The sequence below is a fragment of the Physella acuta genome, unplaced genomic scaffold (assembly GCF_028476545.2).
Source record: "Physella acuta isolate Inbredline_101_S28 unplaced genomic scaffold, ASM2847654v3 ptg000669l, whole genome shotgun sequence".
In the NCBI taxonomy this organism is placed as follows: domain Eukaryota; kingdom Metazoa; phylum Mollusca; class Gastropoda; family Physidae; genus Physella; species Physella acuta.
The window spans coordinates 321094-339060 of NW_026732188.1; the positions used below are offsets into that span (position 1 = coordinate 321094).

General features: G+C 36.0%; 1 protein-coding gene across 2 annotated transcripts; it reads right to left on the reverse strand.

The window, feature by feature from the left end:
* Positions 1–789: 789 nt before the first annotated feature.
* LOC131949023 (uncharacterized) lies at positions 790–3601 on the reverse strand. 2 transcript variants are annotated; one of them, XM_059310781.1, is made up of 3 exons: positions 3499–3601; positions 2013–2247; positions 790–1365 (listed from the first exon to the last, which is right to left on the reverse strand). In XM_059310781.1, the coding sequence occupies exons 2-3, from the start codon at positions 2229–2231 to the stop codon at positions 1105–1107; spliced, it is 480 nt and encodes a 159-aa protein (XP_059166764.1). In that variant the 5' UTR covers positions 2232–2247; positions 3499–3601; the 3' UTR covers positions 790–1104. The 2 variants fall into 2 exon arrangements, with proteins under 2 accessions (XP_059166764.1, XP_059166762.1); XM_059310779.1 differs by lacking the exon at positions 3499–3601 and adding an exon at positions 3354–3489.
* Between the last annotated feature and the right edge of the window lie 14366 nt (positions 3602–17967).

A 17967-nucleotide genomic window follows, 5' to 3' on the forward strand; every position in this document is an offset into this window, starting at 1 on the left:
CAAAAAGTTCTAGATCTAGATGAAGACTGAACATAAAAATAAAATAATAGTGTTGGTAATAACGACGCAATGTTTACACCCCCTTCAACTGACACCACGCCAGAGTTTCTGTACTACGTTGGCGTTCCCCCCCCCCCCACCACAAAGAGATCCACTGCCCCCATTATCGAATTACAAAAATCATTCTTTAATCATGTTATACGGAAAATATTTACTGCCGCCCCTCCCCATGCAAAAGTTTCAAGTGCCCCCCCCCACCCTAGAAAATATCTAAATGAAACCCTGCACCAATAGACTTATATTATAATATGAATCACATAAGCCCATTTATAAAAATGCTTGACAACTTTAACTTTATAAAACTTTTTTTTTAAAACTGTTAAGACCTGCTGTGTCAACTTACTCTTACAAGCTAAACAGCAGGAATTTAGCAGCAATAAGTATAGGCCTACATTTTAAATATAAATGTTAAATTACATGTCTCTATAATGCCTCCCCATGTAACATAATGAGGCCTCATAACATATATGATTAATTACAACACACCCACCCTTCTATTAATATTTATGTGAAAATCAATAATAACTTAAATGAATTAGCTGAAGACATTTTCAGATTACTCAGTTGACAGATGAAGTTTTCACTGCATTTTTTGAGCGATCTATTCCAGATTGTTTTAGCTATGTTTTTTTGTGTAATATTTTAAGTGTGTTTAATATGTCCCTTTCTCCCCAGGCACACTCAACCTTTTTTTCTAGTAGGCTTAGAAAAAAAAGGAAGACTGTTAAGGCTTTATTCGATGGCTTTTATTAGAAAGCTAGTCCTGAAATGACATTTAGAGCAATTACACCAACCTAAACTAAATGTACCATTAGCGTATAATAGTATTAAATCTACATTACCAGTATCTTTAAATTATTAACCATTTTTACAATAGACAGAAATCTTTGGTAAATCATTTTCTTTCCTGTGATTTTAACAACATTAACATAAAACCTATACTGTTATTTGATAACTCTTTGAAATATACATGTTATAAACTGTTTGTGGTTTTATGAATTAACCATAATCTTTACATAGGTTAGGTATATTAATTTCTGATGTCTAATGAATTTCTGCCAGGCGGCCAATGACACTTAAAATCTGGCCATCAACATTGACTGGCGGAGCAGTTGATCGTTGGCAAGCACGGGCGGACAGGATAGCTCTGCAGTCATGTTCAAGGCGTATCAGACCTTCGATCAGGGCCAGAATGTTGATGTGGTCTATGTTTTGAACAGAGTAATGGAGGTAGAGCTGTTCAGCAAGTTTTCTTCTGTAGAAGTCTCCTCTGTCCCCCGGCATGCCTTGATCTTCATGATTGCCCTGGAAATATATCAAGTTATCATTGATTGAAATATTTGTAGCTGTGTTGAATGTTATAGATACAACATTCTCATATGAACTTAGTCTACACTTAAATAGCTACAAATCAATATAGGTAAGCTTGTATTTTGTTTTAATTCAATTAGTACAATATTAATAATCGTTAAAGTTGCTCATTACCATATCTTTAAAATGGAAGTATCACACATACACTTTTTGCGCACACATTTTGTACTGATGGATTAACATTGCTCAATGTATCACAAATGCTTGAAAAGCTTTCTTTTATTTTTTAAACATAGACCATTGATGAAGTGATTGTTTTAATAAGATATTTCTCAAATGAAGTTTTAAAAACATGAAATATTTAATTTACTATGAAATGAAAAACTCATATAAATAATTTCAAAGTTTGGTAATACATAAAGGACTGTTTCTACACTCATTTCAACTTCTGAAAATGTTTGTTTTTAGATATTTTCATACCCTCATTATTAATGAAAGTGTATGTTGTTTCAATGCTAATCTGTGGTAACATGTTCATATAATCCATTTTGGGATGTATAATCAACTTTAAGACCTATCTTAAATACACATAATTTCCAAAACACACACGATAACTCTTTAAACATCTGGAAAATACATACTGTTAGATATATCAGGACATCATTCATGCTACCTAGTCGATGGTGTCTGGTGAGCATGCAAGTATTGTTCATCAGGAGAATAATTTTTTCTTGAGCTTTTAAGGCCATTCTGTGCATTGTTGAGACAGGCATCATGCGATCAGGTACAAAGTCAACAGTCTCCTTCTGTTTTGGAGCACTGTTTTGCAACAGCTCATATCCAATATTTGTAGCTGCCATGTTAATTTCCTTTTATCTGCAATGGGAGTTTAGGACATTTTAGAGCAAAGACGCAAATGACTTAGCCTTAATTTTATATTGCTGGTTTAAATCTGGCACAAATGCACAGTTTAGGGGATATGCGCAGCAAAATAACCACTCGAATCCTGATTTTTCGTCATAATGGGTTTCTTGCACTTTTGCGTACTTTCTCCATTTTTGTATGAAGAAATTAATAATATTAATCAGATCATTTTTTACTGTGTTTAAAACACAATTTTATGACCCCATTAATTAAAAAATAATCATTAATGTAATCGTTAATGTAAAATTGAGCATATCACCTGTCTTAAGGGATTGTTTATTAAAGGCGTTATACTTATCAAGCTGAATTTTATCTTCAACCCTCATGTCCTCACAAAAAATTACACAAATCATTCCCTAAATTAATTTTTAAAAATTTCTACCTTCCCATACCTCACTCTGAATCACATTAATTCTAATGATAAGTAATAGCTAATTGTAACAGCTAATTGTAATTAGCTTTGACAATCTAAATTTCTAAATCTAATCAGTTACAGTTACTTGAGTTGCAGTTACACTAGTTACAGTGTAATTAAGTGTAACAGTTACAGTTACACTGTTGTGACTGTTACATTATTATATTATAATATAATAATATTAATATTAGTATTTATGTTAGTAGTGGAGTAACTAGTCTAATTACCTAATTAGTTATCATTAGTAGTAGTAGTAGATCTAGTAGTAGTTGGTAAGTTAAGTAATAATACTGAACTTAGCATAGTCTTAGTCTTAAGCCCTAAGTTCTTAAGTCACCTTACCTTTAGACTTGGACTTTAGACGTAAAATGTCTCTTAGTCTTAGTTAGTACTACTTATATAGTATAGTGTCTTAATATATTCTTAATGAATGCCTTAGTTACTAGTTAGTAAGTAGTGTTCAAATTAGAAATAGAATTTAGATCTAGAATTCTAGATCTACTACTTAGTACTTTTACGTCTTACTAGATCTAGATATATAGAATATGTAAGTTTTAGTACTATTCAATTTCACTGCCTAGCTAGGTCGGAAGTACTGAGACTGAGTGAAGTAGACTTACAATTATTAGTAGACTAAGAGTACTTTCGCCTTGGCCTTGCCTTGGGCTTACATTTGTAAGTCTTAGCTCGTTTTTTTTTTTTAAATATTTCACCGATGAAAATTAGTAGTCTTTTCTCATCAAGATTCTTGAAAAACTGTCATTAAATTATTTTTGTTTGGTACTTACATATATTGTGTGTTTAGCTTTGATTTGGGAGATGCCTAAAAAATTAAATATAGACGTTACTATGGATGACAACCATTTGTAAACAGACGAAGGGCGACTACCGTGAAAACTTTTTCGCCTTTTAAGTACAACTGAATTTTTAAAATAATAATAATAAATTTAATTTAAATCTAGATTCTAGATCTATATGTTGACACAAAAACTTTGATTATAAACGAAAATACTGGCAAAATTGAAATTTAATAAGATAGACAGAGCGACCCCCTCCCCCTTAAACTTTTGATTTCCACCTCTTAAAAGACTATTTAACACTCGAATTAATCACTTAATTAAGTGGAATTATCATTTTTAGCAATTTTTTAACTTGGTGTCACCCCCCTAAAATGGTGTCATCCGGTGCGGTCCGCACCCCAGCCCCCCCCCCTCGCTACGCCACTGTTAGGGTAAGGTGACACAGAGTTATTGTACCAAGTGACGGCCAGCTCATGTGAGTCATTTGTTGTTGCTAAAAATGTATAATTTATACGTTTATTGACAGTAGTTGTTTGGATGAATTAATTATAATGGACGATTCTAACTGAAAAAAACATGTACATCCGCATAGCTGTATGTGAGGGGGGTGGTTGTGTCGATATAAATGTATCTATTCGTATACCGTAATGTATACTATAATACACATCCAGTCCTGGAACAGTGTTTCTTCCAGACTTTTTTCTCCGGGCACTTGAAATTTTCGGGGGGGGGGGGGGGCGGACACTGTTAAAAGTATATATTATCTATATAAATTATATACATTATACATTTCATTTCGTTCGGGGAAGAAACTCTGTCCTGGAATCGTATCGTCTTGTTTAAAATGTAGCCTGTCACAGTTTAGTGATTGAAACAAGCACAAAGGTCAAATCCAAGATAATAATATAACTTTCTTTATTCTAACACAAATTGATCTCCTACTCCTAACTAATCTTCAGCCCGACTCAACGATCTGCTAACAATACTCCTAACAATACCTACCTACAACTTCTTCCTAAACACGTCTAACTGCTAACACTCGACTGATCAAACCTTCTCTAACGCTATCTACCTCCAACTCAGTGGCGTAGCTACCGTAAAGCTAGCGTAAGCAAGGCATAGGGGCCCTTTTCCCTCTAAAAAAATTAAAACTTTTGTAAGAAGAAAATGAAAGTTCAGTTTCTTTTCTACTGTAGAAATAATTAAAAGTTCCAAAAAGGGCCCCGTATTCCATTCTTACTGTACATGAAATGGGATTTAGTGGGGAAGGGGTGGGGGGATCAAACAGCCCCCATCCTTAATAATAACACTGCAGGAGTTGCCGCTTAGTCGTGCAAACCATTGAGAGGCCTGCACCTCACTCCCAACTGTCTGCCCTCCCCTAAAAATTTCATCCTACTAAACATCCATGATAACAATTTAGCCATTTTTAAAAATAACAATTATGGTCAATGTTTTCTCAACAAGCTAAGTCGACCATTTGTCAATGTTTTGCTAGTCATTTTTACCTTGATGACATTTCATGTGTTGATATATTTAATCGTTAATCAATATGGCGCCACTAACACTATAAGTTTTTAGTTATCACCCAATCGCCAAGAAATTTTGGGAAGACATTGTTCTGAAAAGGTGCCAGGAAGAACTTCTGACTTTTGGGAAGTTTCTGCCATTAAATTTTTATTTATTTTGGAGGGCGGCGCCCCGACAGAAAGGCGGTGCGGTTTGCCACACAGAGATTCCCCGAGGCTATCTCTGCATCTGGGTCCGTGGATTGGGTGTCAGGCCCAGCGGGTCAGCGTAACTACTTGATCCAGCTGTCAAATAGCACAGGCGCATCCGCCGGCGCCCTGATGATCCTATTACTCGGTGCGCCCAGGGCTCCCTCGTGAGTACTACGGTGCCTTTATTCGTTTTAACGAGCGCCGTAGTTTACACTAGTGATACGGATGGATACTAACCGAGTAAGGGGTGTCCCCCAGCGCATCAGCAGTAGTAACGGTTCGGCGCCCAGAGTTCACCAGCAGCTACCTAAGGATCCCCCGGTGTACGGATGACACCAATCATACAAATATTCTACAAAATGGACACACTAGGCCTCTACGTTCGATCATTAAAACGAACCAGTGGTTGCACCAGGCTACATAAGGTAGTGTAACCGGTCGTTCCCGCGACGCCCCTGACACCTAGGTACTCGCAGAAATGTGTTCAACCTCACTATAACGGAGGATGATTAACGTACAGTCAGCTCCTTCACACAGCACGTCCCAGAGCGTCTGATCGGTAGTGTGGACCAACTCGCTCCCCGCAGCAAAAGTTCTAAAATAATTATCATTAAAAACAATTTTAAAAACCCACGTTTTCTGATTGAACTAAAAAGTAGTCTTTGTCTGTTTGTTTGCATTCAAATCTTGCTATCGATTTTATCTTCTCGCATTCACTTTTTTTTTTTTGAGTAAACGAAGACAAACACTCATAAAGGACGAACACAAAGATAAAAGGGAATTATACCAGGCATGACATGCTTATTATTCAGGGTAAGCAGGAAGTTCGTGTCGACGCATTCTTTCCATCTCCTGTAGACATTCCTCATTGCAGGGGAAAGTACCGAACCTTGTTTTTATCAAATTACAATTACTAGGTTATGTCCCTTTTTTGTACAAATCAATAGGAGTCTAAAATGATCAAAAAATTTTTTTCCATGGATCAGTTTAGTAATAATAATAACTGAATATTGTATTGTCATCGGAAACAAAGCTTCCCTGAAAATTTCAGCGCGCTAGCTAACTGGGAAGTGCCCGAAATTTCGATCGCAAGAGTTGATGGAAAGACAAACAAACAAACAGACGCGAAAGCAAGTTAAAGAAAACGTGGGAAAAAATAGCTGTGGCGTTGTTTACATTTCAACTATCACAGTTTTAGAAAACAAGGTCACACAATTAAACATACACACTCAACTATTACCTAGTTTTTCTTGTCATCTTTATGTTTGCTGTTTATGTCTATGTGTTGTCTTGATGGGACAGGGATTAACATAAGAAATACTTAAATAGTAGATTAAAATAGCCTTTTAAATTTGATTAAAAATATATTTTATACTTAACTGTATGCTAGATATACTTTAAATAATACTAAGAACTGTATGAACCCTCAACCCCTGACGACCCGCCCGAAAGCGAAACTGCTCTACCACACGGTACAGATAGTTTTGTCAGAAGAATAAGGCCAAAAGGATAATTTAATCCTATTGGCGCAGTTATAAAGGAATAAATATAAAGGAGTCCATTGCGCAGCTACTGATAGTATTTAATTTGAGCCAAATGCGTTTTGCATCTTCTGCCGGCCAGATAGCGCTGGAAGATGCTTTTTCCGAGCAGTCACTTCGTATTATAATATATTCTCTCATAAATAACATCTGTATTCAAACACACTAAGACCTTGTAGTTTTTACTCATCCATGCGTGGGCCGAGAATCAATCAAAGAGACCGATGATATGCCTTGAGAACCCACGAGTATGAGATATTTCATGGTTGAATAGACAAATATATTTGAGCACGTGACTGGCTAGCTCATACTGGCGACACCTTAGCCTTAGCCTTAGTCCTCTTTGCTCCTTATGGAGCATAGGGCCTCCACCATTTCCTTCCATTTCTTCCTATCCTCGGCTATTAATTTTGACATCTCCCAAGACATCCCTATTGGCTTCAGTTCTTCAAGAAGACTCCGCCTCCAGGTCTGTCTTGGGCGCCCTCTCTTCCGCTTTCCCTGGGGGTTCCACTCAAGCGCTTGGCGTGTAACATTTGTGTGAGCCTTTCATACTGGCGACACGTGTTTTGTTTAAAAAAAAAAATCCAAAGAATGCATAGGACATAGATATTGGCATAGCCCACGTCATATCTAAATTACCAAACTAAATCGACATTTACCTGTCCTAGAACATAAACATAGGCAGCTTATGTCATACCTAACGTACAAAACAAAACAGACATATACATATGGCGTAGACAAAATATTATTAACAACTAACTTACAAAACTAAACCAACATTACATTGTACGTAGACAATCAGTTCTATGTCAAAACTAACTTACAAAACAAAACTGACATATACTTTGTAAATAGACAGTCTACATTATAAATAACTTAATTTCAAAACAAACCCGACATTTCCAGATGACATAGACAGCCGATGTCAATAACTAGCTTACAAAAAACTGATGTTTACATGTGATACAAATACAGTCGTCTACATGCTAATTATCGTTCAAAACAACAGAATTTACATATGGTATGGAGAAAAACCTGGGACATTATAATGTGAGTGGAAATTCTTGGGGTGCTTAAAGCGGGCTGTGTGTGGGGGCTGTGTTAGACGGGGGAGGGGGAGAATACATTTGTCAGCATAACCACAATGGTAAAGCGGAAGTAATCTTCCTTAACGCTTATCTTATATATATATATATATATATATATATATATATATATATATATATATATATATATATATATATATATATATATATATATATATATATATATATATATATATATATATATATATATAATATACATATATATATATATATATGTAAGTGGACTCAAGGACGTCCAGACCAAAATCGAAACTCTAGACCTTTGTGGTAGCATTCTATCCATCGGCCACGCCGTCCCTCCATAGCTTTTGGTAGCGCCAGTTTTATTGTACATCCGTTTTGTCATGTCTTCTACTAGGTCTTTGTGAAAGCTGGTAAACTTCCAACGTCCATGATGTATTTTACCCCCGTGCATAGCACAATAGAACTCTTTCACTGTAGCGATTGTTGTATGGAATATATTAGTTAGTTTACATCTCCCTTACTCCCAGTCAGTCCCCAACACTCTTGTTGGGTAGGCCTATAGCTTCATGCAATACCGAATTTCAAATAGAGGACAAGTTGTTACACGCTTGTAATGTCGATAAAAAGCTTATATTTTACTGTTTTATATCTTTTTTTTAGTTTTTAGTGATAACGAATTTCGTAGAATGTGTTGAGCTTGCAGTATTTCTGTCAAGCATCTCTTACCTCCACCCCCACTGCCACCACCCCCATACTTCTGTGCAAATGATAGGAAAAATATGTAATGTTATACATATTATAATCGTATAAAACTTATATATTATCATAATTTATTGTCCGATAGCATTTCATCTTTCAATACGAAGGTAAAACACAAAGAATCATGCATGGTGTGCAAATCAAATTACAGAATGGAATGCAGCCTATTGCGAAACAGAATGTATAAATTATTGCCTACTGCTATTAACATTTGAAAATGTATAAAAGATTCGCCATTTTAGTTAGGTAAAGAGATATTCGCAGCTTTTGAAATTCGGTAATTGTGTACACTTTATTTATTAAAACGCATATATATATATATATATATATATATATATATATATATATATATATATATACATATATATATATATATATATATATATATATATATATATATATATATATATATATATATATATATATATATATATATATATATATATATATATTTATATTTATATTTATATATATATATATATATATATATATATATATATATATATATATATATATATATATATATATATATATATATATATATATATATATATATATATTAATATATACATATATATATATATATACATTGAGTGGTACATAGGACAGTGCACTATGTCCGAAAAACGTAATCTCGAGAGAAATGAGTTTATAAATCTCATTCCAATATTAAAATAATGCAAAATATTATGTCTAAACATTCATGAAATATTTTGCATTCTACTTTTCTGACAGTGTACATGAGTGTTCTTATAACTTGTATTTTTGACAATATAACTATATATATATATATATATATATATATATATATATATATATATATATATATATATATATATATATATATATATATATATACGTATATATACAATCATATATAATACATATATAATGTGTATAAATAAATGTTTGTGTTACCTTTGTACTCCCTTGCATATTTTAAAGTTGTTTAACGTTGGTTGTTGTACAATATTTCTGTGTATTTTATCCGGTTTGTAAATACAATGTTTGATAACAATAATTTGTTTTCATATAATGCAGACATTTAAGAGGAAAGCAAACAAAGCACAATGTGGATCTTGATCGTGCCTGTATTATTTTTGCTGCAAGAGCAAACATACGGTGGTGAGTTGCTTCCCTTACAACTAACGATATCTACTCAACGCGTTCATTTCTTTCCTCTTTTGTTAAACGCAAATGTATAACTTTGTTAGATTTAATATTAGTTGTACTTTATAGTTGCTACGAGGACATAGCTTGGTACCCTCTAGTCTAGACTTGTGCTTTTGACATTCAAGTGCCACTCCTTCCCCCCCCCCTCCCCCACACACACACCGAGAGAAATACCGGAAAGAGACAATGTCAAGTAACCAATTTAGTTGAACTACATTTAGAACAATTTAAGAATGGCGTTGTTTTCAGATACGTTTTTGAGACCTTGTGAAGTTCAAACAATGTCTTAGTGTTGCTTTCGAATCATGAATTATCGATACCTTTACCTGCAGCCCAATCTAATTTACGAATGTTTATTTTTGTTTAAAATGTGTTCAGCCAATTTCCGTTTTAGGAATAGTACTATTATTACTTCTAAATTTGGGGTCAGTTTTGTGGGTTAGATTATGTTTAAGGTTCGGCTAAAAAAATCATATTTAGGCTTATTATTAGCGCTAACGGTAGGCAGTGTTTCTTTATGGTATTTATCTCGGGGACAGAGTTTCTTGCAGTATACCACCCCCTTCCCCGAATGAAATGGAATTTATATAGAAAATTTATACTTTGAACAGCGCAACGCACCCCCCCCCCCCCCGGAAATTTTAGTCCGCCCCCCCTGAAAATTTCAAGTGTCCCCCCCCCCTCTCCCGGAGAAAATAGTCTGGAAGAAACACTGCTCGGGGGATGGGGGTACTTGAAATTTGAGGGCGAGGGGGTAAGACGACGATTTTTGTTAACGCATAGGCCTATATGTCGGTATAAAATATATATAGCTTGTGGGGGGGGGGGGGGAAGTTGTAGACAAGCTTCTATTGGGGGGGTGCACAGCTCTCCCGAAGAGATGTCTGAAAGAAACTCAGAGAGTAGGGCAGCTATACCTGCGTACCATTCGTTTTGGGTAGACTATCTACAGATTATGTAGAACCATGTAGATAACGAATTGTACGCTTCTAATAGAAATGGTCATCGTGTAGTCAGTTTTTTTGTGAATTCGTCTCTCCAGGAATAGTCAATATAAGTGTCAATCCGCTGAAGTTTGTGTTCTACACACGTGAAACCACGGCCAGCAAATGCCCTAACAACACCCTAGTGGATGTGACCTTCGTCTTGGAATATTTCGAAGGTATCGGCACCGCAAACTGGGGCAAGGTGGCACAGTTTGTCGAAGGCGTCATCAATCTGTACAAGCTTGGTCCCAAGGACGCTAGGTTTGCTGCCGTGGCGTTCTCTAAAGATATCGCCAGGCTATTCGACCTCAGGAACATTACTGTAGCCGTGGAAGCCTACAAGGTAAGGCAGGATAACCAGGTGTAAGTACCAGTGGCGTCGCTAGGTCGGGTGTCACCCGTTGCGGCGAATAATGATGTCATCCCCCGCCTCCCCCCTCGCGACGCCTCTGATAAGTACCTACATCAGAGTTAAATACTCACATGACTCAATGTGTATTAAAAGTCAAACATCAAAGTATTACATTTTTAAATTAGAATACAAAGTATTGGTTTGACTCGATGTAGACTAATATGTCGTGAATGATGTCGACCGTTACTGTTTAGGAGTTGTCCATATTTCGCTTTTTATACAACTAAATTGATGCTAGAATATTTTATAATGTTATAATCAATTTATATAATCAACGCAAAAGGTGTCAAAATTAAAATTATATTAGGCACTAAAAGGAAACGGGACTCTTAACGCAAAGTCCTATACGGATCAAGTTTACAATGCTATTATGGGATGGAATATGTTCACCAACAAAGGCAGTGGCCGCGCCAAAGCATCAAGCTTCATCGTGTACGCTACCGATGGCTCAACTACATTTCTAACAAGATGTAATGTATTAGCTATCAAGTTTATTATATGTTTGTGTTTATTTGTGTGTAGAAGTTACTAAGTTACTTAATATAAGCGTAATATCCATCAGTTTATCGTTCATTTAGCCATACCAGATATTTTAAAATAAAATTAAATACAATTATATTGGGGCTATCCAGGGTACTGATCTTGTTAATATATTTATTTCTAAATATTTATTAATTTCGCTAAAATGTGCAGTATGGCTAAACAAATTATCATCCAAGATTTTTTATAACCTTTTTTCCAAATTAATACACATATTGGTATTTCTAAAATTAGGGTAAAGGAGGGCGTTAAGAGCCACACTTTTTAGCACCTGTACTTTTTTAAAGATTTCTACTAATCTAAGAAATTTTTAGTATTGTCTCATCCTCTCCCTATTGGACCAAGTGGGTCATAAATTACATAAAATGAATCCTCTTCTTCTCTGTTATCAAAGAACAGCAATGGTTGTTACCTCAGAAGTAGATTAGCAGTGTTATTGGGGGTTTTGTGGAGGTGGGGTGTTGATTGGGGCTTAATACCACACGGCTCTTAACGTCCTCCTTTACCCTGTATAAAACAAATTACATCCAACAATACCTTTATTCCTCTTCGTTACAGACATTAAGATTAATTTTTTTTTAATTCATGAAATAATCACGTAGGTTTTAATTTAATGCGGAGGGACACATATATGTAAACCAATATATTGACACATATTTGTACACCAATTTATAGGCACGTAGACTATATTTAAACCAATTTACGGGCACATAAACTAATTTCTTTGCAGATAAATGTGAACCGATTTATAGGCACATACTTCTAAACAATATCTGTGCACATACATGTAAATTATTCACACTGTATTAATAATATGTGAGTTCGATAACAATTTTTCCCATGTGAAAATGTGTCCTTATATTATCTCCACAACAAATAGCGACGGAGCCGTTCAAGAAATTGGGCGTCGCCATCATCAGTATCGGGGTGGGCAATTACGTGGAAGCCTCCAAGCTAAAAGAGGTCTCCGCTCCAAACATGTTTTTTCCGGTCCCTGATTTTGAAGTGCCGACGTACGTGAAATCCAACATTGTAAACAAAACATGTGCAGGTACTTATCGTATAAACAGTTATACCTATATAAAATATACTACAGTAAGTTTTTTTTCAGAAACACTGTGTTCTATCAGAAGGACCCTGTTCTATGCGATACAATAATTACTAGCCCTTTAAAAACCATAAGTTAAAATACAGACTGAAAAACAAATCTACTAGTTTGTTCATGCAGTCTGACATTATTAATAATTGAAATTCTAACAATATGAACGTTCTCCATTATGGGTAGAGCGGCGATATAAAATTATATTTTAGGACCTGACAATCAATTAAATAGATACAGTAGATTCCATCTCCTTATGTGGCTTCTCAAACAATTTTTAGTGTGGTCTGTTTTATGCTCAGCATTATTAACTTCCCTAAACCATATCAGGTACCCATTAGATCTGGATTTACTCCGAGACGTTCTAAGTGGTTCTACCGTCCAGCCATAACGTTCCATCAAGGTCATCAAAAACGTTATATTATATATATATATATATATATTTATATATTTATATATATATATATATATATATATATATATATATATATATATATATATATATATATATATATAAAATACATAAAGCTATATATATATATATATATATATATATATATATATATATATATATATATATATATATAGGCCCTATATGCATGTATGTGAGTGTGTGTGGTTATTATAATATTTTATTTCATAGATATTTTAAAAATTAATTATGTTTACTACATTATCTGATAAAGTATTGTTCAAATTTGAACACTGTATTTTAGTGTGAGCCACGAAATCATGAATGAAGACAATGATTGATTGGTTGACATCAGATAACAGAATGGGACTACAACGATGAACGGAATCATTTAAAATTGGAAGTTTTCCTCGACGTTTTGATGGAATTGGTTTTTTTTTCTTTGGCACCAATAAAGCAAGAATTTCTTCATTCTCCCTCTACCTGTTTTGTTATTTTATTTTCGCACTGTTTGTTTTTGGAAGTTAACAGAAAATGTCACACCTCAATAAATTAAACTATGGTAAAATAAACTGAATACAAAATGCTCATGGGACCAAAGCATACATGATAATGGGCTTAAAGCATACATGATCATGGGTTTCAAGCATGAGTTATCATATGCCCTGTTACTCAGTCAGTTATTCTTATCACCTATGCGTTCATGTACGCGGGATGTTGAGTCCAGTATACCAGCTATAATGGAAATGCATTTAAATTAATTTTTTCAGAAGACACAGAGAGTAATAGTACAAATATAAATACTACTACATTATATAGAAAATATATAATAGTCAGTAGGGTAGGCTGATGGTGTTGAGATGGGGAGGGGGTTTACTACCACACACCCCTCCCTCTTGAACTTAAATTATAAAAGTTGCATCAAGTAATATATATATATATATATATATATATATATATATATATATATATATATATATATATATATATATATATATATATATATATATATATATATATAGATTGGCCGGCCAATCCGCGCATTGGCCAATATCGCCTCCCATAGGTCGGTCAAAGTCCGAAACTTTGCTTGATTTCGGCCTTTGGCCGGCCAATCCGCAGACTGGCCACGGTGGACCGGCCAAAGTCTGAAATAGCTCTTGATTTCGGCCTTTGGCCGGCCAGTCCGCGGACTGGCCATGGTGGACCGGCCAAAGTCTTAATTAGAAGATCCTCTGGCTAGGGAAGACCGGCCAAAGTCCGAATTAGAAAATCAATGCACTACAATGTTTTTCACAAACTATACAGAATCTATTGGCCACATTATTGTCACCCAACTGGTCTGGACGTTCCGCCACGGCAGCAGATGTGTTAGCTGAGGATGTCGTTGCATTTATGGCAACCTCCATTTCTTGTTCAATGTTCTCAAGATCTTCCTCAGTAACTATTTTATTGAGAGCCTCTCTTGGTAGATTTGAAGCGCTAAGTCCCACTTTTGCTTTGCATCCAAATAAGGCTTCGTATGGTGATTGTTGGATTCCTTGATGAAAAGAACGATTTTTCATAAATTGAATGAATTTGAGACTCAGCCCAATGAGCTGATTCATTTGTTTGCATCCATGTCATCATCATGTTTTGAACATCTTGGTAGGCACGTTCGACTGAACCTTGGCTTTGGCTATGCCTTGGTTTTCCGTGAACTAGTTTAAGTTCAGGCCGCATGTTCTTTAGTTCAGAAATAACTTGATTCACAAACAACTGCTAAACAATACATTACTCACAATGAAACCGCACCCTGAATAATGAAAACGCGATCACAACTTAGTCTAGAAAGAACATTGGCCAGGACATCCCGGCCAATGCGCGCATTGGCCGGCCAATGTACAAAATACGCTGTCAAGTTTAAGCACTTCGGACTTTGGCCAGTACGTCCCGGCCAGTGCGCGCATTGGCCGGCCAATGTACGAAATACGATCTTAGTTCTAAGTTCTTCGGGCTTTGGCCAAGAGAGCCGGCCAATCCGCGCATTGGCCGGCCAATCCGGGGTTTGGCCGCACTTCGGGCTTTGACCGTAACATATATATATGTATGTGTATATATATATATATACATATATATATATATATATATATATATATATATATATATATATATATATATATATATATATATATAGTATATATATATATCGATGGTCTCGGTCGCAAACCGTCTAACTCCGAAAATGTAAATTTTACAGGAGAGACAAAAAACTGATTATTTCCTTCTCGATCGCTCTAATACAAATTTTTTTTAAAGATATCTCCGAAGAAACACTCTACCGACTATACTGTAGCGTTTTAAAATGGGTTTTGTTGATATTTACGAAATTATAGCAGGTTTAAAAAGATAGACGGTTTGCTCGGTCTAAAATTATCGGTGCAAACCGTCTATCTGTGCGCGCGCAGACTTAGCTGTTTTGGGCCGAGAATTTCGGTCTCAGCCGCGTTCGTTCGTTTTGTCCAATGAACGATATTTAGTTATGTTTATGTTTTTAAGTTATAATTAACACTTCATAATATTTAGATTATAGTTTTGGGCTCATATTTTAATTATTTGAGTTTATTCTAATTTATGTGGTCAGTTTAATTTTTAGTAGAGATGTTTTAGTATGGCTTTATCGCTTTCGACTGTATTCATTATGTCTGTATTTAGCACTAGACTTGTTAACTGTTGAAGGTTATGCTTTATTTATTACATCTTTCTATTCTCACAGTTTATTTTACTAAATCTGGTGGGTGCTGGGTTTGTAGAATGATAATAGTAAAAACAGAAACCGTATTGTCAGATATATTATGAATGAGACATAACACATTAATCACATTAATAATGACTTAATGTTTACTTATTTTACAAAAATGTAACACAAAAAAATTTGTTTATTTTTAAAATTTATTCTTTGAATAAACGTCACATAAAGAAAAATGAAAATGGCAACATATTTTTAAAATCAGTGAAATCATCATAAAAAGGTGTGTTTATGACTTGCTTTTAGGTGCTCAAATATGACAGCTTTTATCTTTTTTTTCTGCTCTTGTACAACTTGACAGGGGCTACAGATGAGATCATAATCTTACGACCCTAGCTTAGTAATTTCCAGCTATCTGCTAATTCACTTTGAAGTAGACAGTAGCATCAGGCTTGTACTGCAGTGCACGAATATTTGTCGCTTTGAATTCTTGATAGGTCTGACTGGTCTTTTTGAGATCGGCTGGTCTCTTGTATGGTAAGGCTGGTCTTTTTGAGAGAGGTTGGTGTCTAATGTCTGTTATGTGAGGCTGGTCTATTGTATGTTACGACTGATCTGTTGAGAAAGGCTGGTGTCTTGTATGGTAAGACTGGTGTGTTGAGAGAAGCTTGTCTATTGTAGGATAAGACTAATCTTTTGAGAGAGGCTGGTCTCTTGTATGGTAAGAATGGTCTGTTGAGAGAGGCTGGTATCTTGAAGGGTAAGATTGGTCAGTTGAGAGAGATTGGTCTTTTGTATATTACGACTGGTCTGCTGAGAGAGACTGGTCTCTTGTATGGTAAAAATGGTCTGTTGAGAGAGGCTGGTCTGTTGAGAGAGGCTGGTCTCTTGAGAGTTACTGGTGCCTTAATGTTACGACTTGTCTGTTGTGAAAGGCGGGTCTGTTGAGAGATGCTGGTGCCTTTACGATTTGTCAGTTGACAGATGCTGGTGTCTTGTATGGTAAGACTGGTCTGTTGAAAGAGACTTATATGTTGAGAGGCTGGTCTGTTGAGAGAGGCTGGTATGTCGAGAGGCTGGTCTGTTGAGAGAGGCTGGTCTGTTGAGAGAGGCTGATCTGTTGAGAGAGGCTGGTCTGTTGATAGAGACTGGTCTGTTGAGAGAGGTTGGTATGTTGAGAGAGGCTGGTCTGTTGAGAGAGGCTGGTCTGTTGAGAGAGGCTGGTCTGTTGAGAGAGACTGGTATGTTGAGAGACTAGTCTTTTGAGAGAGGCTAATCTGTTGAGAGAGGCTGGTATGTCGAGAGGCTGGTCTGTTGAGAGAGGCTGGTCTGTTGAGAGAGGCTGATCTGTTAAGAGAGGCTGGTCTGTTGTAAGAGGCTGATCTGTTGAGAGAGGCTGTTATGTTGAGAGAGGCTGGTCTGTTGAGAGAGGCTGGTCTGTTGAGAGAGGCTGGTCTGTTGAGAGAGACTGGTATGTTGAGAGACTAGTCTTTTGAGAGAGGCTAATCTGTTGAGAGAGGCTGGTATGTCGAGAGGCTGGTCTGTTGAGAGAGGCTGGTCTGTTGAGAGAGGCTGATCTGTTAAGAGAGGCTGGTCTGTTGTAAGAGGCTGATCTGTTGAGAGAGGCTGGTCTGTCGAGTGAGGCTGGTATGTTGAGAGAGGCTGATCTGTTAAGAGAGGCAGGTCTGTTGAGAGAGGCTGGTCTGTTAAGAGAGGCTGATCTGTTGAGAGGCTGGTCTGTTGAGAGAGGCTGGTCTGTTGAGAGGCTGATCTGTTGAGAGAGGTTGGTCTGTTGAGAGAGGCTGATATGTTGAGAGGCTGGTCTGTTGAGAGAGGCTGGTCTGTTATGTGGTAAGACTTTTTCTGTTGTGAGAGGCAGGTATGCTGAGAGAGGCTGGTATGTTGAGAGAGGCTGGTATGTTGAGAGAGGCTGGTGTGTCGAGATAGGCTTGTCTGTTGAAAAATTAATCATAAAAGCATTTACTAAAGACAACTAACCATGTCGTTGAACAT

What these genes read in the sequence shown, in the direction of transcription:
- LOC131949023 (XM_059310781.1), bottom strand. Translation starts at nt 2,231, where the DNA reads ATGGCAGCTACAAATATTGGATATGAGCTGTTGCAAAACAGTGCTCCA. An exon ending in ATGTCCTGATATATCTAACA is followed by an intron (nt 1,366 to 2,012) that starts GTATGTATTTTC and finishes ATATATTTCCAG; the next exon opens with GGCAATCATGAAGATCAAGG.